This window comes from Sceloporus occidentalis, unplaced genomic scaffold, assembly GCF_023333645.1.
Source record: "Sceloporus occidentalis isolate IW3139 unplaced genomic scaffold, rSceOcc1.0.p SCAF_30, whole genome shotgun sequence".
NCBI lineage: Eukaryota > Metazoa > Chordata > Lepidosauria > Squamata > Phrynosomatidae > Sceloporus > Sceloporus occidentalis.
Genome location: NW_028317010.1, coordinates 2,338,019 through 2,364,505, shown reverse-complemented (window position 1 = coordinate 2,364,505; position 26,487 = coordinate 2,338,019). Strand labels below are relative to the sequence as shown.

Sequence of the window (26,487 nt, the reverse complement as noted above, 5' to 3'; positions counted from 1 at the left end):
ATGAATGAGTGCATTGTATATATGAAAATAATAATTTGTTGTATTTATTTCTATTTTACAGGACATTACCTGGTGTTGAAACACACACTTTTTAAGAACATGATTCAAAAAAAACTTCTGGAAATTTTGAAATGAACATAAAACTACTCAGATAAACAGTAAACAAGTGACTTTTTTCCCGGCTTTGGGATGTTCAACCAAAACAGTATGGGAAATGGGACCATCAGAGCCACTAGAAGAGAGGACAGCTGTCTCTCTTCTAGAAGGAGAGAGCATTCTTCTTCGGCCTTCAGCAAACTGCAAGAGACTGTACTGCTTCTAGAAGAGGAGCTAAAACAAAGATGGAAAGAGCTCCAAGAAAAGGATGATAAAATCAGACAGCTTGAGAAGGAATTAGAAATGAAGTCTATCCAGATAGACAAGCTGCAAGATGCTATTGGGTACAATAACATCCAGCTGTCCCCAAAGGGTAGTCAGAAAAAGAAATTGCTAAGTGTCATAAACCAAGGGCCAGCCCAGTACAACGAAAAGGCTACTGAGGCCCACAGACGGCAGAAGGCAAAGGAAGGAGTCTCAGCAGAGCCAACGTCACGTAATTATTACAATCCTTCATCACAGAATCCTGCAGTCACATGTGTCCGTAAAGATTCCAGGTGAGTTGAAGGGGGAACTGGTGTATATCATGAATCTACTAATCTACTATATTCCCCAGTAATGAGTCTTAGTTAGACAAAGGCATCAGTAAAGTTTTTTCAGGATAATAACACCAATAAGTCACATTGGTTATCTGTGCAGCTGGGTAAAGCACCAAGTATGTTTGTATTACGACCAATAAATCTGTGTTCACAATATTTTTGTAGAACAAAATGGAATTATTTAGCAAAAGTACAATTCTAGGGCAAACTCGGGTAGGTTGAGAGAAAAAGTAAGTATGTGGAGAGGTAATGTGGCATGCAGTTGCCAACTGTGTTACTCAAATCAAAGGTTAACAGACAAGCTTAACTTTAAATGGGGGTATCTGAATTTTTTAAGTTCTAGGTCAACATAGATTATACATTCAGTAGAATGTTCTGTGTGTTTTACAGTTTAATTCTTTAGATGTCAAACATTCACCTCCTGGCTGAGAAACGATTAGCTTTTACGTTAAAAGGTTACAGTACCACTGAGCATTTTTTGATATGACCTTAATGATCATATTTGAAAATATCATACTGTATATTCAGGCTCCCCGGAGAAAACCATTTGGAACTATTCCAGAGGTTGCAAGAAAATCTATTTCTGTTTCGTTTCTGCTTAAGAATATAAAATAGAACATTAGAGCCTTTTCTAAAGAAGATTATAAGGTGCATCCCCCATGGGGAGACACATCCAAAAGCGTTTTCTCTGTAGTTAAGAAATTATATGGTCACCATGACATTTATTTTCCAGTTCTTTGGATGCTAACACAAATATTTGCATTTGCTATGGAGTTAAACTAGCAATAAACCAATGATTCATATATCATGTTTAATTGCTATTCATACAGAACATAATATCAGTAAGTGCACCATCATTGTGGTGTGTCTAATTGTGTAACAGTGCATCACAGCAATGAAACAGTAAATACCAGTTTAAATAGTCAGAACTGTATCAATATGTTAGTCAAGGAAGATATTTTGGTCTTTTTAAATAAAAAAAACCCAAAACATATATTATATCTCATGTCCCTTACCCCGCCCCTATGTTCAGCTAGCCCCGCCCCTAAATGAAGACACTCCTCTAGTGATAAGCTGCTTCTGTACATATGAGTTGCTTGGTCTTTCTGCGCTTCAACTGTAGAAACTTACCTACCAAGGCAAAACAAATAAAAAGATAGTGCCAAAGTTATTCCAAATTTGGCAAGATGTTTTAATAAGCTGTCTGGCTAGATCAGAACTGCATTTAAGGAGCATAAAATATCCAATAAGCTTAAATTATTGAAATAGATACAGCTCAGCTCTTTCCCTAAATTCCTAAATTATTGCCAACATATTGAACTGCCTTACCCTGTGTTTATTCTTCACTGCATTTTACTCCTTGTTGAAATAAAAAAGCATTTGGAATAATAACTCTCTCTGTCGGAAAGTACAACAATGTGCAACAATATAGCAACCTACACACACTAGATATAAAAAAAAGTAATATTTTATAACCACTGTATAATTTTTCCTAGTGCCAAGAAATTAATCACTGGTGCAATTATGAGTAATGACTTCTTGAGGCAGCTTGAGGCTTCACATGTCAGGCGAATGGTGGACTGTATGTATGAACGGATATATAGCCAATCGCAGCTGGTTATTCAGGAAGGAGCAGCAGGAAACCATCTCTATGTTTTGGCAGGTAAGTAATTGCAAAGTACTTTCTCATAACTTATTGGACAATTTAAGGAGATGTGTAGAATTGGTCATTGTAAGGCTTGTACGTTTATCAAACCTACTAGATCTCCACACAAAAGGATTATGTGACTAATTAACGCATGAATTGCTTTACATATGGTGTGATGTACTTAATCACATGCCAACACCAAAAACAGTATGTGGGCAAGACCATCAGGCCCCTGATGAAAAGTCAACTCAAATATATATAGGCACAATTAGGGGGAAAATGGCAGTAACACAATCATTTTGGGTGCATATCCTTAAAAAAACTTAAAGACTGAACAAAGATTCAACTACACTCGTTTTTGTCATTATATATTTCACTTATAGTAAAAAAAAAAAATAAACCACCATGCATGTATTATTAATGACCTTCTAATAAATAGACATTTGACTCATAAGAATTTAAATCATGTAGTCTGTGACTGGAAAAATCTATAATCCTAAATAACCTGTCACCTAAAAAAATCCTTCTGCACTTAAAATGGATTACAGAGAGTTATTGTCTGACAGTGGTAAATGAGTATATACTGGTATTTATACCTAAGCAGGCTATTAAGGCTATTTCTATTGTGGAAATGGCATGGCTAGAGACAGTAGAAATCTCTTTGTAACTGGGCCCATTGAGAAGAGGCATACAAGGGTGCCTGATTGATCTGCCTTCTAGTTATAGTAGAAGAGCTGTGGTCCTTCCGGACTTGCCACCTTAGACGTAGGCTTAGTTAACCTATTCCAGAATGCACCACTGCTCATAAGTGCACTTCATAAGAGATGGCTCTGGCTTCCACTCGTTATTCTAACTCGTTATTCAAAGCCAATAGTCTGTTTCCAGTATTCAAAGTATACTGTTACCCTCACAACAAATCTGCTGTATGTTACAATAGCATTTTAATGGGAATTTTTAATTTCTGCAGAGGGCTTGCTTGATGTGATTCAGAACGGCAGACTACTTGGACAAATGCATCCTGGGACCGCATTTGGTGAACTCGCAATATTGTATAACTGTAAGAGAACAGCTACAGTCAAAGGTATGAGTCATTTTTACAGGTCTGACAGTTCAAACATTTAGCCTCTAGTCTGCTGAAAACACTAAACATTGCAGTACAAATCTTTCTTCTCTGATCTGGTTTGTCTTGAAGCTGTTTTTATTTCCTTAAGCGTGTGTTTTCAAATCAGTCTGTAAGGATTGCTAATAGTGCAGGATTTAGGGATTACCAAAATTGTGCTCAGGATACCAAATCATTACTAGAACTTGGAGACTGACTGAGAGCCACACTCCCATAAAATATTTAAAATGTCCCCTGTGCTATTCTTTTTAATTAGTTTTTCATTAAGGAAATACAAGCACTTGAAATATTAAAGTAGGAAATGGCTGTAGAAAGAAAAAAGGAAGTTTATCAAGAAATGGCTAATTTCTGTATTAAAATTGAGATGCAGTTTTTCGGTATCTTCCCTTATTCAGACGTTTTTATTTTATGAAGTAATATTTTTTTGTTGTGGAATAATTCTCATCATCCTTCACACGCTAGTGTTTAGTAAGCAGTTTAGGTATGTTGAACAGATACAGTGATCTCCATGAGTTATCTGCAGATTTAATGAATAGTTTATTGACTTAAATAATTTTATCCCAAGGCACACAACCAGACAGTAATATCACATAATCCATTGTACATATGAAGAGATATAGGAATATCAAGATTTCATTCAATTGTTATGGTTTAAATTGACCTATAAATTGAATAGTTTTAGAATCTTTAGCCATGCAAAAATTCACACTGTCAGGGTTGTCCTTGCGCAGGATTGGAATCTGGTGAAGGGTTCTCTGTTCAGGGTAACTGCTGTCCACCAGTTGTTTAGCCCCTGGCTTTGAGTAGCCATGTGCAGAACCCTTATCAGTTTTGGAAGGTGATATGTTTATGTATATACCACAAACAGAAATGCACAATCCAGCATTTGTCAGAAGATAAAAACAGGATAAAAGCAAGTGGCAGCACAAGTAACAAGCCAAGGTCAATCACAGGCACAGCAGAAAGACGAGTAACAAGCCACAAGCAGGATACCACCAGTAGATGCGGCTGAAATAATGTACTGGGGTATAGCAAAGGCTGGTTAAAATAGTGCTGCTAATTAGAATCCAAGACAGGTGAATCACTTAGAACAACTGTGGAGAAGAGGAGTGTCCAGGATAGTCCAGGATATGTAATGAACATGTGCAAATAGGCCAAAAACAAATTGGAGAAACGTTTTGGTTCGTTTTTGGCCCATAGGGTTTTTGGCCCGTAGGGCAAACAGCATCAAATTCATGGCAAAGTATAACAAAAGTAATAAACATCAGCTGAGCTGCCATAAGACCCATACCAAGAGAAGCCCCTTGGACATTCTCTGCATGAACCTATAGCTGAACCTTGTGTCATGCAAGTCCTTATCGTTACATAGTAGATTCTTCATTCTGGATGTAGATTAACAAGATTGACTATTCGTGAGTACCAGCCACTCCTAACTGGGCAGCAATTAACAGTGGAATGCCTGGACGCTTAGGATGCAGGCTGTTACACTCCCTCCTATTTTTCATTGTTGTCTTCGGGGGTCTGATAGGACAGAAACCTGTGTAACATCCCAGTCCTCTACTATAGAAACACACATTTAAATTGTGCCGTCTGGTCCACTCTGCATCAGAAAGGGGCCCTCTGACCATACTTAGTTTAAGGGCACCAATAGAGGTTGTAACAGGCAGGCAGTTAATATGGAGCCCAGGAGTTTGAGTAGTTCCTAAATTCTTACAGAAGCAGGTGCAGCACGTTGTGCCATGTACCTCTGGGCTACAATGGTTAAGGACAACTTTTAGTAGCCACCAGGTTCTGAGCTCAATTCCCGGCAGGACATTATACAGAATGGCACAAAATTCAGTGAGTAAATTTGACACAGTGTTATTATTTTATGAATGCCTTCCATACCCACAGACATTTGAGCATAGGGGAGCATTCCTTAAATCTTGAATTAATGGTTCTTTAGGCTTGGTTTTACAATACCTGACTTAGGGCATCAAGAAGTCGTGTGCCAGTCTTAATAATACACGTGTAACGTAAATCATTAAAAATGCATGGGCATAAGAATCAGAGGGGTTCTCTAATTATGCAGTAGTGTAAAAAGGTACAAACCCAAGCAGTCAATGTGAAATTCAGGTGTATTTAGTATAGGCTCTAAATGTAAGATACAGGTAATGTAAGTACCAACATATACTTTAAGCATCTTCAATTAAAATCACAGTTTCTAAAAAGCTGAATAAATCAGCAATATGTGTCTTTGCAGATATTCTGATATATTTTAAATTCCTTACTATGGATCTAATTTCTATAGAATTTGTGGTTCACATATAAAGCAATGGATAGCGCAATCATGGTACTGGGTTGTATAGAAAGGGGCATCAGTATCAGAATTAGGTGATTCTGCCAATTACAAATTTCTGGATATTGTGTACAGTTTTGGAGACCCCATTATCAGAAGACCCTGGTGCACACTGGTAAAATGTTTTGCTTACAAGACTAATACAAAAATAATTATGAATAACAATAATTATTATTATTAATAGCAATATAAAGAAGATAAGAATATAATTAATTAGTAGTTATATTTTTATTTGGTTTTCCATTACAAATCCATTTAGACAAAAATGGGTAAAAAATATATATTTTTTTAAAAACCTGGGAAAGTGAAGGAGATTCTATTGTGACCAATGTTTACCTTTAAATGTCTTTTTTGCAATGTTTTTTTTTCCACAGCTGTTAAAGACTCTAAAATATGGGTGCTGGACAGGCAGGTTTTCCAAAGCATTATGATGAGTTCAGCACAGGCACAACATCAAGAATATTTCAGCTTCCTACGCAGGTAACATTTTTAATTTCCCGTGATGACAATGATCCCAGTAAAAAGATAGTACACAAGTTCATTACAGTACACAACTTATGTAATAATACTTTTCCCAAGGATGTAAAAATAAGAGCAGGTCATCAATATTTTGACTTGGGAAAGAGTTATACATTTTTGTCACACTGATGATCCACTGGTTCAGCTGCCATAGACAAAATGCAGCTATGCAGATAAAGCACTCTATATTGAGGCGTTGTACTGCTAGGAATGGAGAAAACTGTATGAACATTGGAGTGTAATTGCTTTGTTCTTTAATATTATTTGGGACCTGGTTGAGCCAATGCTTGTGAATCTCCATAAACCCACAAGTACTCCAAAGCCACCTCTACCCCACGAGTGATAAATAATAATAGATAGCTGTAAGAGGCAAGTGACCTTAGATGGTGAGCCAAATAATTTAAATCAGTCATCTTATTAAAGGGACAGTTTATAGACTAAAGAAGAATGCATATAAAAGTAAAAAGCTTCAAACTTTGCAACAGAATAGTTTTCATATAACATCCAATGGCTCGGTTTCAAGATTAGCCGCAAATTCATGGAACTGTGCGATGGCCGCCGAAAATTGAGACTATGTCGCTACGGACATCCTCTGGGCAACACTCGATGGTGGTCACTGAGAGGGAGCTCATTTGGGAACCCTGGTTTTTATTACCAATCTTTAGGACCGGGGTTACCCAGCCGCGACCATGGAACTCTGGTCCGGCTACCACGAAAACTATTCCCAGGGAAGTTTCCGACGCTGTCGCTCAGGGTCCCGACGTCAGGTCATGTCGCTTTTTGGACATAACATCTTCGGACCCTGAACTCTCCATCGGTACTCCGGGATTGACACTGCTTCCTCACCCGAAATAGTGACTCTTTGTCGGGTGGGCATTTCTGGCCATAGAACTGTATGGAGGCGCCAGGCTGTCAGGGAGGTGATGAGATTATACATTTAATCCTATCATGTTTGTTTGTATAAATTCCTGTGCTGTCCTCAGTAGAGTCAGTTATGTTTTACCCCTACACTAAGTATTGGCTAGTGCTTGGGATAATATGAAGGGTTAATCCCTTGAGCAATTAAGCTTTCAGCGGCAAGGAAGATCTCTACGGCGGAGCTACTCAGTCGGAGTACTCAGTTCCGGGTCTCCGTCTCAGACAGTAAAATGGGATTCTGTAGGGGCTTGATCGGCTACAAATAGGGGCCCATTTTAGCACAAATCCAGTTGACAGTAGGGGTGTACAGAGAGTATGGCTGGTACTACTGGCTGGTACCCTAGTTTGAAGATGTAGGCCCTTCAGCAGAGGCCTTCCTGGGGGTCCATTCGCATTAAATGCTCCCCTTTAAAAAGACCAGCTTTTATTATCAGTATGCGTAACTACACCGATGAAAATAAAAGGCTCATACATTTTTGTTATTTGATTAAAATTTATAGAAAGTAATATGCAAACCCGAGCTAAAGGAGGTCATAGCCTAACATTAAATATTTCCCACGGAGAAAGGAAGGATATAAAGTTTGCTGCAATTATAGAAAATGTTCCTATATAGCGGTTTGAACAATGCACTATTTTGCAAATATAGCTTTTTAGATATTGCAGTATTTGCATTCCTTAATGATTTCTTGCCTTTTAGTGTATTTAGACCATGTTTACTGTAATGTACCAGATGAGATGTTAATGACACTGTGAGTTGTTCAAGTTTGCAATGCCAGACACAGGAGGTCATTTAATGATTGCAGCATTGTTGCAAAGCTATGCAACCCTTGGCTGTGTAACGGAGTTATTACAGTACTGCAGTCATTTGCTTAAATGACCCCTACGGGCTAAATTAACAATTCCCCAGACTGTTTTAAGCCATTGAACCAAAAAGGACAAACCTAGTATGTGGATGAATTTTATGTATCTGGGACAGTGAGAGTCATCCTATATTACAGTAAGAAAGCCATGTGTCACAGAAATATCAACTAGTCCCTTCTATTAAGCAACAGTGCCTTTCAAGAAATCATTAAGGACTGTGGACGTTAGTAGGAAACGGAGCTGGAGAAAATCTATATTAGCTGAGACAGGAAGTGAGATATGAATTATGGTTCTGCCAAAGTGCATTTGAGTCGTTATTTAACAGAATATAACTGTTTCCCCTATGCTTCTTTTCTAGTGTTTCTCTTCTAAAAGACTTACCCGAAGAAAAACTGTCGAAGATAGTAGACTGCTTGGAAGTGGTAGGTATTGGCTGCTTGCCAGTGAAATGTGGTTATTCAAAATGTGACTGTATTCCCGATATATAGTATTGGAATAATATAATGTGCATGACCAGGTTGTATTTTTTAAAGTATGTTAAAAAAGGGTTTTAAATGAAATATCATTCGGTGAAGCAGAAACCGACAGTGGTATTCCAGTTTACTTAGGGATCTTAATTGGAACACTTGGCACATGTTGCACTCAACTGCCACGGGTGACAACGTCTGTCTTTTGACAGGGGCAAATGTAGGTATATGGCCATCAGAAGACAGAGGGTGGAGATTATATTACCCTAAAGTTGCATCATCATTCTGTAATTTTTGTAAAACACATATATTTACTATCTTCTTTAATTTGTATTTAATTGATTGACTTGTGTTAGAGAAAAGTCTCCTTAATGTTTTCTAATGTACAGTCACATAACGAGAATCACCCCTGACTATTTTATGCTGCTTTTATGTGCTTTAAAATGCCCCTGAATAAGTGTATGTCAATGTCACATAGAAGCTGGGAATTGAATAGTTAGATGACATTGTGGTAACAAAATATCTGGAATGCATTAAGATGAAATTCTGTTCTATCCTGCGTTGGGAGGGGGCTATTCATGTAAGGTGGGCTAGGTCCCTCTTGCCCACCCCTCAACACAGGTCTCCATGTGTTGACACCCATGATGTTGAGGGGTATGACAATAGCAGAGGTTTGTACCTGTACACTAAAAGCACCATGATATTAACACTGTGTATGCCAGATAATGATGTAATAGTTTATATATTTGATAGCAATATTTTAACCATGTTAAAATATATTACTATGTTAAAATATGCCAAATGGGGGGGCAGCATCAGGCAGCTAGATCAACGTGTTATTTTTGGCCTGCCGCTGTTTCAAAGTTAGTAACTCTCCGTTTCACATGGTGTATTCAAACAATGCCGCTTGAAGACTGCAGGAACACATATGATTAACATTTTAGGGAATACAGGGTGAAGAACTGGCATTCTGCTGACACCGCAGTGCAATGCAAACTCCTCATCAAGAATAAAAAGAGGCAATTACAATTTAGGATCTGGTAAGAGCAACGTTGCTTGACTAATTGTTTGTCCCTCACTGAGCAAATGACTCATTCTCCATCAGACAGTTGCAAATAATTCAGTGAATGGGTTTCTAATCTGAATATTTTATAGTGCATGGTTGTGTGCTCAAGGCTGGACAAGTATACGTGCTTCACTCGAGAGCTATTTTCCTATTGTACAACACTGTGGCTCTGTTACATGCTTAACAGAATGAATTCGTTAACGCAATACAGGCATTTAGCACAGACATTTCAGGTTTCCCTAATTAAATAACCAAGGAAATAACTGTAGAATAAATTTCCTGGGCCTGATACCAAGTATAGCCCTGGTATGGCTGGCTCTAGAAATGAAAGATCTCAGCTACTGTGGAACATCCTAACTAGTGGTCTCAACATCCTAAAATCTATGAGTAACAACTACATCTCTTACCTCTGTATTAATTAAGTTTGAATCTAATTAAGAACCGTGCCTCATAAGATGCAGCAACCGACTTTTTATTCATTAACTATGATTTGACATATCTACTGGTACTTTTGCTTAGGCTTGCTCGATGTTGGGTATGTAATAGAACTATTTAGTTGCTCTTGTTAAGATGCTAAACATGTGATCTGGGGAAAAAAATGCCTAATACATTTTTCAAGCTCAAGAAAAGGTTAAATATTTATTAGATGAATAAACATGTTTAAACACAATAAAACACAAGTTTAGTTGCAGTCTGTGCATAACTGTATGAAAACCTCTTGGGAATTGGAACAGTTAACACATTCTTGTTAAAATTGCATTGCAATAGGTCAAATTTACAGTCAGAACATCTACATTCAATGATTACTAATGGCACTTGATGCCCAGCTTCAATTCACTGAAAAATATTCTAGAGATTTGAGCTGTAATCCTCATTAAATGGGAAGAACTTCTCTCTCTTTTGCTCACCGTAGATGATTACATGTTTATTTCATTTCTACTTACAGGACTTTTATGACAAGGGAGACTATATTATCAGAGAAGGGGAGGAGGGCAACACATTCTTCATCATTGCCAAAGGAAAAGTAAGCTCTAGTTACATAGAAATGAAGCTTTTTTGCGCAAAAGTAGCATCTGTATCCCATTGTTATGTTTTGCCGAAACTTCAAAATCTTGTGTAATAATATTGCCTTTTGACCTGGCAAAAGGGACAACCTTAACCGTTTGGGTGAAACTCAGTTCTCAGTTGTGTATATATATATATATATATATATATTATATATATACCGTATTTGCTCGATTATAAGACGACCCCCCAAAATCTGAATATTAACTTAGGAAAAAAGAAAAAGCCTGAATATAAGACGACCCTAAAGGAAAAAAGTTTTACCAGTAAATGTTAATTCATGTAAACTATTTTTTTTAATAAAAGCTATGATTGAGAAAAATATTTTTTTTGTTTTTATTTCTTGTATTTTCCAGCCTGTCCCCCAGTTACGCACATCTGCCCCCAGGCTTGCCACACCAATATGGCACTGTGGCCCATGATATGCCTTTTAACCCTCTATATGCCACTGTGCCCCATGGTATGCCTTTTGACCCCCTATATGCCACTCTGCCTCCAGAAATGCCTTATACCCCTATATCCCATTCTGGCATTTAGGGGGTTAAAATGCATATTATGGGGCAGAGTGGCATATAGGGAGGTATAAGGCATTTCAGGAGGCAGAGTGGCATTAAGGGAGTTAAAAGGCATTGTATAGAGCACTCTGCCTCCAGAAATGCCTTATACCCCTATATGCCACTCTGGCATTTAGGGGGTTAAAAGGCATATTATGGGGCAGAGTGGCATATAGGGAGGTATAAGGCATTTCAGGAGGCAGAGTGCTCTATTAAATGCCCCCTTAACGCCACTCCAGAAATGCCCTATGCCCCCATTTAACTAACACACACACACACACTCTCTCCCCCCCCTCCCCTCCCTTCTCCTCTCTCCTCTCTCCTCTCTCCCCTCTCCCCTCTCTCCCCTCTCAGCCCTCTCTTACCGGTGCTTCCAGCCGGGGCAGCGGGTTGACGTCGCCTTCTGCTGCAGCCGGAAGGAGGTGGAGTCTGACAGTCGGGGAAGGTCTACGCGACGGACGCAGACAACCCCCGCTGCTAGCCACACCTCCTTCCGGCTGCAGCGGACGTTGTCTACGCGGATCGCGTAGACGTCAACCCGCTGCCCCGGCAATACAGCAGGAAGCACCGGTAAGTGTGTATGATGGGGGGGGGGGTGAGACAGGAGGATCCAGGTCCCCTGCAGCGGTGCGGGGGATCTGGATCTTAGTCTCCTAATCAGACTCTATTTGAGGTCTGATTAGAAGACGACCCCGATTAGAAGACGAGGGGTATTTTTCAGAGCATTTGCTCTGAAAAAAACCTCGTCTTATAATCGAGCAAATACGGTATATATATATACCAGGAGTTTTACAATACTGAATTTCCAGAAAATGCTCAAGAATTTTGTCGGGGTCTTTCAAAACATTCATCCCGTGTGTTGCTTAATTTGTACTAAATACAAAGGTCAATGAGGACAAAAAATATTTATTCTTTTGCAAGTCAATAAAGGGAGACTTGTAAGTGTTAAATGAAATCACGTGTGCCGAAATAGATTGCTTGTATATAGATAAACAAGTCAGACACCTGTGCAGCCCCCACTTGCTAGCCAACCTACTAAATTAGCTACTGACTTTAGGGGAAAAAAATAAAATCTCTGTGTATACTTCATGTATAATCAACAAAACCTCATTGATTAAAGATGCAACTTGTTTTCCAACATACCGCTCCAACTGTGTTAATTACTACAACAGATAACAATTCACTATCCTCTCCTCCTGCAGACCTGTTTATTGGCAGAGACTGGAATTAGAGGAGACGTCTCAAACTGCTCAGACTGTAGCATCGTCCCTTCTGGTGTTGATACAAATTAATTGTGGTTGCCTTCTCGCTTGCCAGTGATCTGCTAGTTCCTAATTTTAGTAATTAAGAGCTTGGTTGTATCTTAGAAAGCTTCTGCATTAGAATAAAGGATGCAAGTAGGCATGAACAAACCTGTCTTTGCAGGCTCCAGGGACTCCTTGTAAACAATGTTTTGAAGACACATCTGGCAACATCACTTTCATGAAGAGAAAAAAACCAACAATTTCTCAAGACTAAAATTTAGACTGTTAATTGGAATGGCAGCGCACCCAGTTTCATATTCAAACAGTGGTTGTTGCTAACTGCTTTTTAATGGGTTTTTCGCAGTAGTCCACCTGTTCCTGTGTCTCAGTATGACTCTGGTTACAATCTCAGGGACCATAATTATTGCAGGCTCTTCTTCATCAAACTAAATCTGTTCTGGTAACCTAACAGCCATATGGAAGAAAGCAAAAAGAATACAGGGAGCATATTTGTTCATATGTGGACTATAGTAACAAACAAGTTTCTGTTCTCTTTGGCAGGTGTGTGTAACTCAAGCTGTGGAGGGATCTCAGGAACCACAAGAAATCAAAACCCTAGGAGTTGGAGACTACTTTGGGGAAAAAGCATTAATTAGGTACTGTACAAAAGGCAGAATATGTTTTTGTGCATGAAACATATCTTTATATTTTTAGAGGCAGAGGCAATTTTGTCTTCACCAAAGCAACCAAGGGACACCAGATGCATCCATCAGTAGGGTTATTACACAGTGGCATCCAAAACATGTACAGTTGCACACAGTTAGAGATTTAGGGATTTATGCTTTATTTTTTCACATTACATGCATACATAGAAAACATTTCAATAACCTAACTGACACGTTGCATAACCCTGTAAATTATTAATTATGTTTTTTCATACAAACTGCATATATTAGATCTTTTTACTTATTACTGAGAAAACACAGCTACACTACTGTAAACGAGAACACCTGGGTTTAATATGCAAGACAAAAGCAGACAAATGTGAAACAATGGTCCCAAGCAAGACTAGGAAACAGGGAACCTGGCAAAGGACAATGACAGCAGACAGGGGGCAACAGAAGCAGCACAGAAGATAGATCCATAGATCTGTACTAGATAAGGGTTAGGCAGGTCAGATGGGTCATCAGCACGCAACAGGAATGCAGTAGCAGTTAGAACTGGTGGAGCTTGAATACGCAGACAGACTGCTAGGTTGCAATTGAGAGCACAACTCAGCACCCTGAGTCAGGGGTTTAAATAGTTGTTGGCTGCTATAATTAATTATAGCAATAATCAATCAGCAGTATATGTATGTCTGATGCTCCTCTAGGCCTGTCTGGAGGCAGTACCTTCAACCCTACCTCTGCAGTTTATGTCCATTCAGATTTGTGGTGGATATAATGTCTACCAGAAGTACACATGGTGCTGAGTTCAGCATGCTATGGAGGCTGTGCTGCCTCAGCATAGTCCCTGGTTTTGCATAAGGAGCTGAAGTCCTAGGCTTAGGCCTAGTCAGACCATGCTAGAAATCACTGCTGCTACTAATCTGCTCCTTGTGTCTTCGGTTGACCAACAGATCAGAAATTGTCTCTTGAAGTGTAGACCTTTGTGACATATAACAACCTATATTCACAATGCCATAGGGTATCTGTAGACTATTAATTTATGAAGAATGAGTGTGTATAGGCTTTGGTAATAAGTGCTTTTTACATTATCTCTTGTGTGGACAATGAAAAGTAGCCAATGAAAAATATGGCTACTTAACTGCCCAGAGAAAGAGAAAAGGGACCTAGAGACTGCGGCTGCAAACTCAATCGATTAAGGCTGTGTGGGAGTTTAGTAATGGATTCTGTGTTCTTTGCCAATATTGTAACAATGTTCAGAAACATAGGCCATGCATTAAAGTACCGGTAGTTTTAGAAGGAAAATGTGTTACTTGAGTTGTGTCAATGTGACATAGGCCGTATGATTTAGTTGAACTAATGCAAGTTTTAAACAAGCAAACCCGTACATGAATAGTTTTATGTTTTACTGGCTTTATTAACAGAGATTGTACACTTATGATGATCATATTATTACTATTAAGTTCCTGTCATTTGAATTATAATTGAATAATTTAAGTAACATAGCTAATAAAATCTCCAATGCTTGATTTATCACTGTATTTTTTTTTAAGCGAGGATGTCCGCTCTGCCAACATCATAGCTGAAGAGGATGACACACAGTGCCTTGTGATTGACAGAGAGTGAGTTTCTTATCCTAAGTATCGCATGGTCTATTTCACATAATTTTGTTCGTTGTTGAAACTACCCAGCCTTTTACAAGCCCAACAGTTCCCAAATTTTGGACCAAGTTGAACATTCAATCAAATGGAAGCTTCCATCAGTTGAGGCCGGTCAGCTAATCACTACTCCACTCCCATTTAGAAAATACATGGTTAAGTACCCATCTAAAAATTATCACCCACCAGAGCTTGCCCAACATTCGTGCAAAAAAAACTAAACAAAATTCACCATGTCATCAGTATGGACCTAAGCTTAAAGAAGCCCATACTTGCATTATACAGTGGTAAAATCAATCACATATGCAGATAAACACTGTGTTAGAATTGTAATAAGGCATATCAGGCATTTACATAAACTACTCTATTGTAGGTGGGCTGCAAGATGAGAGTATGGCAAAATCACTACTCCTGACCTATAATGCTAATATATTGGTTCCAGTCTTGTATTGGATTATACATACTAGTCAAAAGTTAGCAACACTGTAGATCTTCAGCTGTTGTTCAGTTAATACTCATTGATCCCCAGAAATCCTTTGCCTAGGCGGAAATTAGAAGAATATCATATTTCTAGGATTCTAGTCCAATGCAAAAATGGGCAGAGGGAATCAATATAGACTTGGTTAATGTGTGATGTGTTATTTATTAGGTATGTATTTTTAATTATAGTGATTAATCTCACTATGGCATGGATTTTGTCATGGAAAGGTTCAGAAGGCTTGGAGTCTGGGATACTTTATTGCATAAACACAATTGACATGGATACTGAGCACTTACCTTGAGAATTATGTTTATAACGGCCCCTTTTTCTTGATTTAACATTTTTAGTTAAATCATTTATTCACATGTATTATCTTAGTATAATTTCTTATGTCAATGTAAGGTCTGATCATTCAACAAAAGCACCATATGTGTCATGTACATGGCCTTCTGTTCAGTGTCTTTTGGTTTTATTTTCCCTTTCCTTGATCAGTACTTTCAATCAAATGGTTGGGACATACCAAGAGCTGCAGACATACCTTCGGGAATATGTGTTCCAGCTTGCACTCAATGACCACGACAGAAGAAATGCAAGGTAAAATGAAATATATCACTTTATGCTTTATATATTTTATGACAGGTTCTTAAATGTTGAGTGCTTTATGACTGATGTATACAGTTGGACCATGGGAACCATAACCCAACTCTTTTTTTGAAATGTAGGTCATCATTAAGTTTATTTACGTTACATTTCAGATTATTGTAAAATAATATAACCGACAAAGTTCTAGTTTAAACCTATTACATTGCTCCTATCATCTTGAAGAGCCTCAGTTCCACTGTCCAGTAGCACTAGCAATAGAGGAATAACTGGAATGTCCAGAAACTCCATTGTTCCCTAGGTTGCAATGATTTGAATCATTTGAGAAATCAGGTTTTTTCTTGGTCAACGCGTCATAAGACCACAAGTGATATCTTGGGTAGTTTGTCTTTATAGATCCTTAATATATTCATGTAATATGTTTTCAATGTCTTCAATGATTTCAATGTGAGATGCATTCTAATGTGTGACCAAAGAATATTTAAACAGATGTTATCTCTCTTACTCTTAAAGTACTATATGAACTTTCCTACTGGGGTCTTATTTGTACCGATGACAATCGGTACTAGAGATCGATACTTTAATGTGTCGCATGCTACTGGAATTGAAAATGTTACTAGAATGCACCTAATGATTTTTCAGTGGGATCAACATTAAAATTATGAAGAAAATACAGTATGTCTGTAATCAAAGCAAATAGACAACTAGCTTCTCAGATGGAGCCAAGTGATTTTCATTTCCATTGCAGGTCATAAATGTTCTATGCAATTTAATGCTTTTCTAAACTCCACAAACAACATTAAAAATTCATCCCGACGCCTTATGTCTAGTAACACAGCAACAAGCGCTGTCCATTTAATGCATTAATAAGAGGTCCTTTCATAGCAAGCATGATTGCTCAAAATTGCCTTACAATTGAATTGTTTATGAACTGATGCTGGATTTCTCATTAAGGCAACTATATTACTGGATTGTAAATTACTACATGAAATGTACCTTTAAAGCAATAAATCCTTATTTACGGCAAATGAAGCACCATCCACGATAACATTTTCATAAAATACAAAATCAATGGTGAAATATATGTGACAGATTAGGAGGTATATTAGTAGTAGTTTAGTAGTAGTTTAGAATTAATGAGTGATATGGAATAATGACATTTAAGATGGCCAAAATAATGTTTTTGTTGTTCTGATGGATCTAAAAAAAAATATGCAGTGGTCATCTGGGGGTATCTGCCCAGAGTTCCCCCTCTCCTGCTTTTTGTAGGAGGCAGGAAAGTTGTGTCACGTCAATGACGTGGCACATACCATGCATGAAGCAGTGGAATCGGGTAAGGGATGGGTGCAACCAAATATTGCTCCCCACCCAGTGATTGAAAACACCAAGCTTGAGGCCAGGGGAACCAGATGCATATACCAAAATGTTCCATAACTATGATTTACATTCATGAGATCCTTTTTCTTAAGCCCACTATAAACCAGCTGCAGGTAGGTCATGGAAGGGCGTGGGAATTAAAGTTGCAAGTCATTCCAGCAAGTGGACCTCTATCACCCATTTCTTCCACTGATCCATCAAACTGTCCTCTACTATTTCTATCACCTCCACCTTATTTTATACTCTACAATTCTGCCACTTTACAGAATACTTCACAGTGAGGCTAGGTTTCCACTTGGGTTTTTGTCCTGCGTTTTTTTTCTTGATGAAAAACGCCAAGAAAACTGCCACTGCATTTTCCTGCGTTTTGGCGTTTTTTTCTGGAGTTTTTTCTGGCGTTTTAGCCTTTCTGTGGAAATTGCACCCAGCTAAAAGGGATTAGGATAAATGGCAAGTATCTGCCCCCTGATGTCATTTACTTGGTAGAGTTCTACTTAAACGCCCCGGCGGACCCTTTTGTCACTTTTCTGTGGTTTGTAAGGCATGCTTTATTCCGAATGTCTGCTCCTCTAGGAAGATTGGCCCCAAATGATGGTGCAAATTGTTTGCTGTTGCTTTTGGCACGCAGGATCCAGTTGATGCGTCGTGTTTGTTTGTAATGGCATGTTTGTTCCAAATGGTGTAGAATTCAATATGAACTTTGTTTTGTGTGAAACTGTTTGTTTCCAGCCTATTTCTCGTAGGACACACAGATACTGGGTCCATCCTCTGCATTGTAACTGTGGAAAAAACGCCATAAAAAACGCCAAGGCAATAAACCCACATGGCTTTTTCATGGCGTTTTTTCTCTCCCATAGACTTCTATTGGAGAAAAATGCCAAGATTTCCTTGCAAAAAACGCCAGAGTGTCAACATGCTGCGATTTTTAAAAACTGCCACAGAGCCCAAAAAAGCAGAAAAACGCCAAAGAGGACTGAAAAAACGCCAAACAAAAAAACGCCAAGTGGATATGGCATTCTGCGATTTCCTATTGAAGAACAGCTAACATCTGGCTGCTGCGTTTTTTCACTAAAAAAACGCCAGGTGGCGCTATTGGCGTTTTTATGGGCGTTTTTAGCTAAAAAAAACCAAGTGGAAACCTAGCCTAAAGGTCATTTCTGTTCATTAACATGCAAATTGAAGGCAGGAGGCATGACCATTTCTACATCTATGATAAATGTACCATTTACCTGTGAATCCATGCATTAAAATATTGAAGATTTTCTGGATTTCTTGGTTCTACTTCCCAAACAAGCTTGGCTATATATAATTTTGGCCAATATTTCCTGCTGAAATAAAAGTTTAGAGTGTAAAGTAACAGTGTGTATTTGTGATGAGTGAATTAGTGGTACAATTTTCTTTATTACATAGTTGCATTGTTTCAATATGAACAATTGTAACCTAGCCTGGTAAAGCTTACTTTGTGCCTCTTATACTCTTTGCACAGTGACTTTTTAAAATTGAGGGAAATTGGATACTTTAATATAAAATGGTTCACAGTGTGATAATGCTCATTTAGGGTTTCAGACATATTTTGACAACTTAAAGTTGAAAAGGACAAAATGCTTGATCCCTGAAATAACTATTTTTAAACTTAAATATATTTTTAGAGTGCCAGAATGCTACGCTATGCCTATTTATATTTTTCAAAATTCTCAGAATGCATATTATCCAATGACCATCATCATACCGGAGAACTCTTTGAGAGCCTCCTTTCTCTGTGCAAGGGAGCAGTGTTTGGCCATACCCCCTCTTACTCTCAGCACTCACAAGGTAGCCTGGGCCTAGACTTGGCCATATGCAAAGCTGGGCCAGTCACCATATGAAATCACTCTAGCAGAGGAGCTCTGGGTCACCCACCCTGGGAAGTTCCCAAATATCGCTACTGCAAATGTAATCTAGTATCTATTTGTGTCTGATAAAATTTAAAGTCCCTTTGAAAAAAATCAAGTAGTTATTAAAGCTTTTTAACAAATAAACTGTAAGATACAGTAGTTATTTAAAAAAAGGCTCCCCAAAATCACCAATCTGGGCAAGTGGTTTTTGGTTTTTTTTGCTCTCAGATTTCATTCTTTCAGTTGAGTTTAATGATTATAATTCATCATCCTTGAGTGAATTCATACACCCCTCCCATACTGCCTCCCAATCCCATTTTTTCCTCCACCTCACCCCAGTTGTAGAGACCCTACAATTTTAGTATTATTTTGTTATCTTCCGTGTTCTAACCAATCTACACGTCCAAAACAAAAACAAAAAAAAGAAGAATCCTCAAACCTATATATGTTTTTATAGATAGTATGTCACCAGAATGAGGAATCTGCACACACACCAAAGGAACTGAGGTGCTTAACTGTGCCAGGAAGGGCCAGCTCCCCAGTAGATCAAAATAAATAAAGGCTCCAGGCACTCAAGGGTTCCAGCTCAGGCAGATTTATTGAAGGACAACACCAACAACGTTTCAACCTCACAATGAGGTCTTTATCAAGTAAATACATGACCCTAAAATTTTGCAAGACCTTAAACCAAAATGTATAGATTCTGGGACATTCCTATATCATATGGACCCAATTGCCTACTTTTCAAAAACAGCGCGGGCAGATATCACACAATCTTAACTTTGCTTTAAACAACGTACTTGGTGTCGTATGTGCTCTATGAATTATTTAGAGTTGGGTCAATCTATGAGATTCAGAGACGGAAACTTTCTGCGTCAGACTCAACACCCTAGCCCATTCTAGATCACCAATATCACCAATCCATTTATTTCTTAGGCATTCAAGTCTATCTAGCCCTCTCATATTTGGTATCTCAGCATATATTTTAGACATAAGCCCCTTGGCCGCTGTTGATTGTAAAAACATTCCAAGTCCGAACCCATAGGGACAGGCAACTTAACTTGCGATGTGTTTATGATATTTTGTAACTGAAAATATCTAAATTTTGTCAGACCTCCTTGCAAGTCCTGTAAAATGTAAAATTTCCTCAAGATAAAGAATCTTACCCCAGATATTGAACATCCCATGTTTCCCAAAAGCTGGCTGCATCAGTACTAAAAATTCTTTCAGATTTGTATTTCCCCAAGTAAGTAAGATGGTTGATCAATATTGAGAAGCCACCGTCCTTTAGACCAAACTTTAAAAAGGTTCTTTATCTGTGTAGTTTGAAAACTAAAATAATTTGTTGATGTATGAATTACATTTCCCAAATCATACTCCTTCAATAAGATAGCTTTTTCTAAGAGAACAGAGAAAAGTGATTCATTATTTGTCAACCAACCCCTGAGATGAGTCAATTGAGCCAAAATATAATAAGTTGTACCGATTGGGAAGACCCAGACTACCTTTTCCAGCTGGTAGAGTCAATAAATCATTACCAATTCGTCTTCTATTACCTGTCCAAATAAATGCATTAACAATCGATTTAATCTTTACAAAAAAGATTCTTGGGAAAGCAATCGTAGAGTTTTGAAAAATATATATATATATTGCGAAAAAATCATCATCTTTATCAAACTCACTCTTCCAGATACATTGATAGGTAAATGTTTCAAAACAGATAGCTTTTGCACCGTTTCTTCCAGTATTGGTTGGACATTTAGTTTAAAGTATGATGTCACATCACTTGATATCACAACCCCAAATACTTAAAATCATCAGTCCAAGTTAGAGTAACTAAGCTCCTTTCCCTAGCTCCCTTATCAAGTTGCATAATATTCCATTTAGATCAGTTTATCTTTAAGCAGGATAAGGCCCCAAATTCTTCTACAATCTCTAAAAGATTCACCAATGAAGAACATGGATCCTCCAAAAATAATAAAGAATCATCAGCATAAAGAGCAACCTTCTCTACTTTCCAGCCCACTCTAAAACCATTGATCCTATCTGATATTCATATATATTTAGCCAGCGGTTCAATAAATAGAGTAAATAATGCTGGGGAAAGAGGACAACCTTGGCAAGTTCCTCTACCCAGATCAATCCAATTTGATACAGCCTAGCCAGTATATACCCTAAGTTTGGGTTTCTTATATAGAATCTTGATCCAGTTAATAAAGCCTTGGCCAAAATTAAATTTTTCAAGGACTGCCCTAGGTTGCATGAAGAGAAACTACTACTGTAGCAGCATTAGCATATCTTGGGGTTTGTAGCAAAGTAATTAATCTCCCCAGATTTGTGGCAGTTGATTTACCAGGCATAAAGCCTGTTTGATCAACATGTATACATTTGTCTATAATTTTGGTTGCTAGCACTTTTGCCAGAATCTTTATATCTGCTCCCAGTAGTAATATCAGTCTATATGAATCACATAAGGCCGGGTCCTTTCCAGGTTTCAGAAGCACAATTAAATCAGCTTCATACATCGAATCTGGAAGAGAACCGGATTGTTTAGAAAATTCAAAAACTTTCGTCAGATGCTTAGACTGAATGTGGCTGCAGCTCCAGCCCTTCAAAGGGACAATCATGTAACCTGGCTGGAGCTCTTAATCGGCCAGCTCAGCCCTGTTTGTCCAGATGGCGGCCTCACTACAGGGGGTGAATAAAACAGGCGGGGAAACCCATTGTATCCCTTAATCCCCTTACCTGATGCATTGCTTCTGTACTCCCCTAGCTGATGGGATTTGGGGTTGGGTTCTGTATACAGTGAGAACGTCTGTTAAAGGAATGTTAACATAATTAAGGCTCTATATAAGTTCTATGTGTTTGTAATAAAAGTTGTTCTAGACTGAGCATTGTATTGGGCTGCAGGCCAGCAGGAATCGAGGTCAGAAAGTCACTATTTTCCAGGAGGTGGTGACTTCAGCGTCCCTGGCTTGGATTGGGATGCTTTTGTAGAAGAAGATGACTTTGGTAGCTCAGAGAGCTATAGATTCTGGGACATGATCCCAGAAAGCTGCCGCTATCCCAGGATCTGACCCTGAAAGCTTACTTAGAAGGGCTAGTCTACAGGGAATGGTACCTGGAGATGGACTACCTGTGTCTGCTGGAAGACAGCCTCTCCATGACACTGGAGTCGGCAGATCCCATAGTCCCAGCTGAAGCGCTGGCAACATGACAGAGCGCTGCTGGCCTCTGCCCCGCACCTGCAACGGCTACAAGGATCCATCTCCCCAACGGCAGCTCACTATTCCGGGAGCAGAGTAACTTGTCCTCCCTCCCCAGCGGCAGATGGGAGTGGGAGAAGCAGTCCTCCCTCCCCAGCAGCAGGCCGAACCACAAGATCCCTTAGCCCCAGCTGAAGTGCTGGCAACAGGGCAGAGCATCATAGGCGGCATCACTACCAGCGGCTGAGTGGAGAAGGGGCAGTCGGCATGTCTAATCTGTGGGAAGTATTGGCAACTAGAGAGAAGCAGGGAGACTCCACCAGCACTGGGGGACATGTATCCCATATAGGTGGATGAGACTGTGGTCGCCACCTCTGGTCCCTAGAAATGCTGGGCAGCTGGGTCAGATCCTCAACCCTGGATTGAAGGGACCCCTGCCACCCTGTCGTCTCCCCAGCGGCTGAGAAGATTCCAGAGAGAGAAGGTGCAGTTGGCACTTTTCTCTAACGGCAGTTGTATTTTTCTGGAGAGGCAGAGGTCCAGTGTGGGAGTACTGCTCTTGGAAGGGCAGATTGTTTGGGAGGGCATTGATAGGCCAAGTGAACTGACTGACTATGGAGTCAACCCGTTTGGGGTCTCCTCCTGGGTCAGTCCCAGTCGGAAGGGTGAGAAATGTTACAGAACCTTCCGTCACTGGGGCTTTTGGAGGGGACTGATTCCAATTTTTTTATTATTTAAAGTAAATTCTTATGAATCAGAACTGAAACACCCCTTGAGAAAGTGGAGAAAACTGGTGGCCCACCCAATACTTTAAAGTCGAGCTTTTCCTGCAACACAAGTGTGTCTCTTCCAAAATAGCAATTTGTGGGTCATAAGACATCAAATATTTAAATATCAGAGCTCTATTTCAACTATCATTTTTCCCCCTTACATTCCAAGAGAAGATTTACAATTCCCTAGTCATCACAGTATTCAATTGAACATTTGTCAGGCCTTAATGCCCAATATATAAATCTAAACCTGAACAAATAATCAGATTGGCAGTGAACACAGAACAATATTATATACGAAACAAAGGTCTCTGCCTGAATTTTCCAACCCCCCTACCTATCCAGTCTCCCTCACTGGATTTTAAGACCTTAATAAAAAACATAGTTTGATGACTACCACCCCAACGTTCTCTTCCTGAGCTCCACCTTCCCTCTTTGTAAATAACCAGTTTTCATAGCTGATATCTAAATAAAAAAAGAAAGATAAATGGTAAAAGAGAGAGGAGGGGGAAAGATGCTTTTATTTAGTTCCATAATCCAGCCAGATTGACACCTCTTCTGGAGTTTAAAAAAAATAAAGGGGTGCCGGCATCAATTATCTTCAATCTGGTTGTATATAACATTGAGTACATTATGTAATAATGACAATATAACATTGAGCTCAATAAAACTTTGTGGTTTTTTTCTGGGTCATTAACGAAAAATATGGGAAAATGTTCATATGTCTGCTTCTCCCTCTTCCTTGTAATACTCATTATTTTATTTTTTTACTCTGAAATTTGATATTTTCACAATAATCACTCTAGGTCCTGTTCCTGGCAGAGGAATTTTGGATGAAACCCGATGTGCCCGCTCAACAAATAAAGATTATTTTAGGCCAAGGACTGCAACAATACCTTCAGACCTTTCTGGTATACCTATTAGCCTAATATTGTTCTCCTTTGTCTATTTTCCACTTTTTGATCTTTTAGCCTATTTTGGCACATAGGTAAATCATGTTCCAATGTCTTGCAACGGGTTTCAAGGTTGGCTAAATTGTGTTCCATTCCCAGGACCCTATTTGTCAACCCCTCCAATTTTTCATGGATTAAATTTATATCTATTTTAATTTCGCAATTTTGTTGCTCACTGTAACTTGACACGTAGAAATAGCCAGCATAATATTGCTAAAAAAGAATCCTTGCGATGCATAACCTAGAGAGACGTCATTTATATTTACAGAGTCTTTTAAATAGTCCATATTTGTATCTACATCAGTGTCTGTTGCTTCTAATTCCACCTCTGAGATCTCTGGTTGTTGAGTATCTTTATTTAACTCCTTAAATTCCAATTTTCTCTGTCTTTTCTTCCTCTCCTCCTTACCCCAAAACTCTGGTCTATTCTTTGGAGCCATTTTTTCTTTTTCTTTACTTACCTCCTTCCCCTCTCCCTGCTTTCTTCCCTCCTCCTTTATTTCTTTACCCTTCTTTTTTTCCCCTAAAAAAGACTCTCTCTTCCTCTCCTCCCCCCACCATCAAAAAGCAGTTTTTTATTTATATAAAAACAGGGTTTACAACCTTACAGAAGTATATAATACTTGCAGTTGGGCACAACCAGAGACAGCATTGCCAGCCTTATCCATACAGGTTAAAACAAAAAAACAAACACGAGTGTCACGCGCGCCGCCGCGGCGGCTCTTACCTCCGGCGCTCGCGCTGCCTCGCCTGCTCCCGACCCCTCCGTCACTGCGGCCGCCGCCGTGCACACACGGCAGTGTCACAGCCCCGCCTCTGCCGCGATCTGACGCCAGCAAGGCAGTCCGGCCTCCTCCACCTCGGCCGGGATCGCGCCTGCACGCCGTGGACACGCCGGCATGTCTCCTGCGCGTAACGACGGGAACGCAGCTATGACGCGGCGAAGGTCCGCGTCGGTTGATACGCAACGTACGCAGTATACGCAACGTACGCAACGCCGCGGCCTGTAAGTAGCTCACCTATTTAAACCACATTATTCTCTCCAGTCTTCACCCGTTCAAAGTGTTAAGCTTTTTGGGTGTGCTGTTTTCTGTATTATCTCTATTGCCTTGTGTACCGACCTTTGCCTGTTTTTGACCACGATTCTTTGCTGCCTGCCTACGACCTCGGACCTGTTTACCCGTTTTTGCTCCTGTTCTGCCTGCCTTGACCTCGGATACGTTTGACCTCGCTGCCTGCCTTTGCCCTTTGATCGCGGACTGTTTACTGGACTTCTCTACAGTGCATATCTGCATAGTAGGATCCTTCTTCTCTCCCCGACCCCGTGACAATTTTGAACGGGTCAATAACATGGATCCCACGGATATGGCGCGGTTGCAAGCACGCCAAGACCTCCAGGACCAGCGTCTTGCGGCGCAGGCCACCCAACTACAGTCCCTGGAACAGAAGGTGGATGCCATGACGGACTTGTTGCGTTCCTTGACGTCTTTCCCAACTGTGGGATCACCCCATCACAGAGACGCCCCTTACGAGGGCATGGGGTCTGTTGCCAGGTTCCCTCTGCCAGAAAAATATTCTGGGGATCCGAAGGAATGCCGTGGCTTCCTTAATCAATGCATGCTCCACTTCCGTAACCAACCCCAGGCGTTCCAGACATCCTCCAAAAGGGTCTCGTTCATCATATCACTGCTCAAAGGCGATGCTTTACTGTGGGCTTCTCCCCTCGTGGAGCAGGAATCATATCTCCTCGAGGACTGTCCCGCTTTCATGGAAGCCGTACGGACTGTCTTCGACGCCCCAGGTCATAAAGAAACCGCGGAGTCCTCGCTGCTTGACCTCCAGCAAGGCCGTAAAACCTTGGCCCAGTATACTGTGGAGTTCCTCACCCTGGCCCATTAAGACCAACTGGGAAGAAGGCGCTCTCAAAGCCGCCTTCAGACGAGGCCTCAATGAGAAGATAAAAGATGCCCTCATCTTCCACGATACCCCCGGGGATCTTGAGGATCTCATAGCCCTATGTCTCCGAGTGGATAAACGCATCCAAGAAAGGGCGAACGAACACAGCCGTGGAAAAAGACCAGGGCCGTTCACCTCCGGCCCCACAAGGCCTCTGTCTGCCACATCCTACTCTTCCGTGGCCGACGAACCCATGGAGATAGGGACCGTTCGCCGACTCACAGAGGCCAAAAAGAAACACAGACGGACACAGGGGCTCTGTCTATACTGCGGTCAAGCCGACCATCTATTGCCCTCCTGTCCCTTCAAGCCTGTAAAAGACAATGCTTAGGTTGCACCGGAGAAGGCACCCTAAGCACATGTCCTTTTCCTTCTCCTCCCGCTACATGCCTGACGGTGCCCATCTCCATCCGCTGGGAGGAACACGTAGTGGCCACCCGCGCCTTCATAGA

General features: G+C 39.9%; 1 protein-coding gene across 1 annotated transcript in view; it reads left to right on the top strand.

Moving 5' to 3' along the window:
• Positions 1-207: 207 nt before the first annotated feature.
• Positions 208-26,487, top strand: part of LOC149298899 (cGMP-dependent protein kinase 2-like) — a 48,726-nt gene continuing 22,446 nt past the window's right edge. The window contains exons 1-9 of the mRNA XM_089486761.1: positions 208-653; positions 2,192-2,358; positions 3,311-3,424; positions 6,176-6,281; positions 8,458-8,521; positions 10,579-10,656; positions 13,057-13,151; positions 14,714-14,782; positions 15,792-15,893. Coding sequence (XP_089342887.1) covers positions 208-653; positions 2,192-2,358; positions 3,311-3,424; positions 6,176-6,281; positions 8,458-8,521; positions 10,579-10,656; positions 13,057-13,151; positions 14,714-14,782; positions 15,792-15,893 — 1,241 coding nt within the window. The remainder of the gene's footprint in view (positions 654-2,191; positions 2,359-3,310; positions 3,425-6,175; positions 6,282-8,457; positions 8,522-10,578; positions 10,657-13,056; positions 13,152-14,713; positions 14,783-15,791; positions 15,894-26,487) is intronic.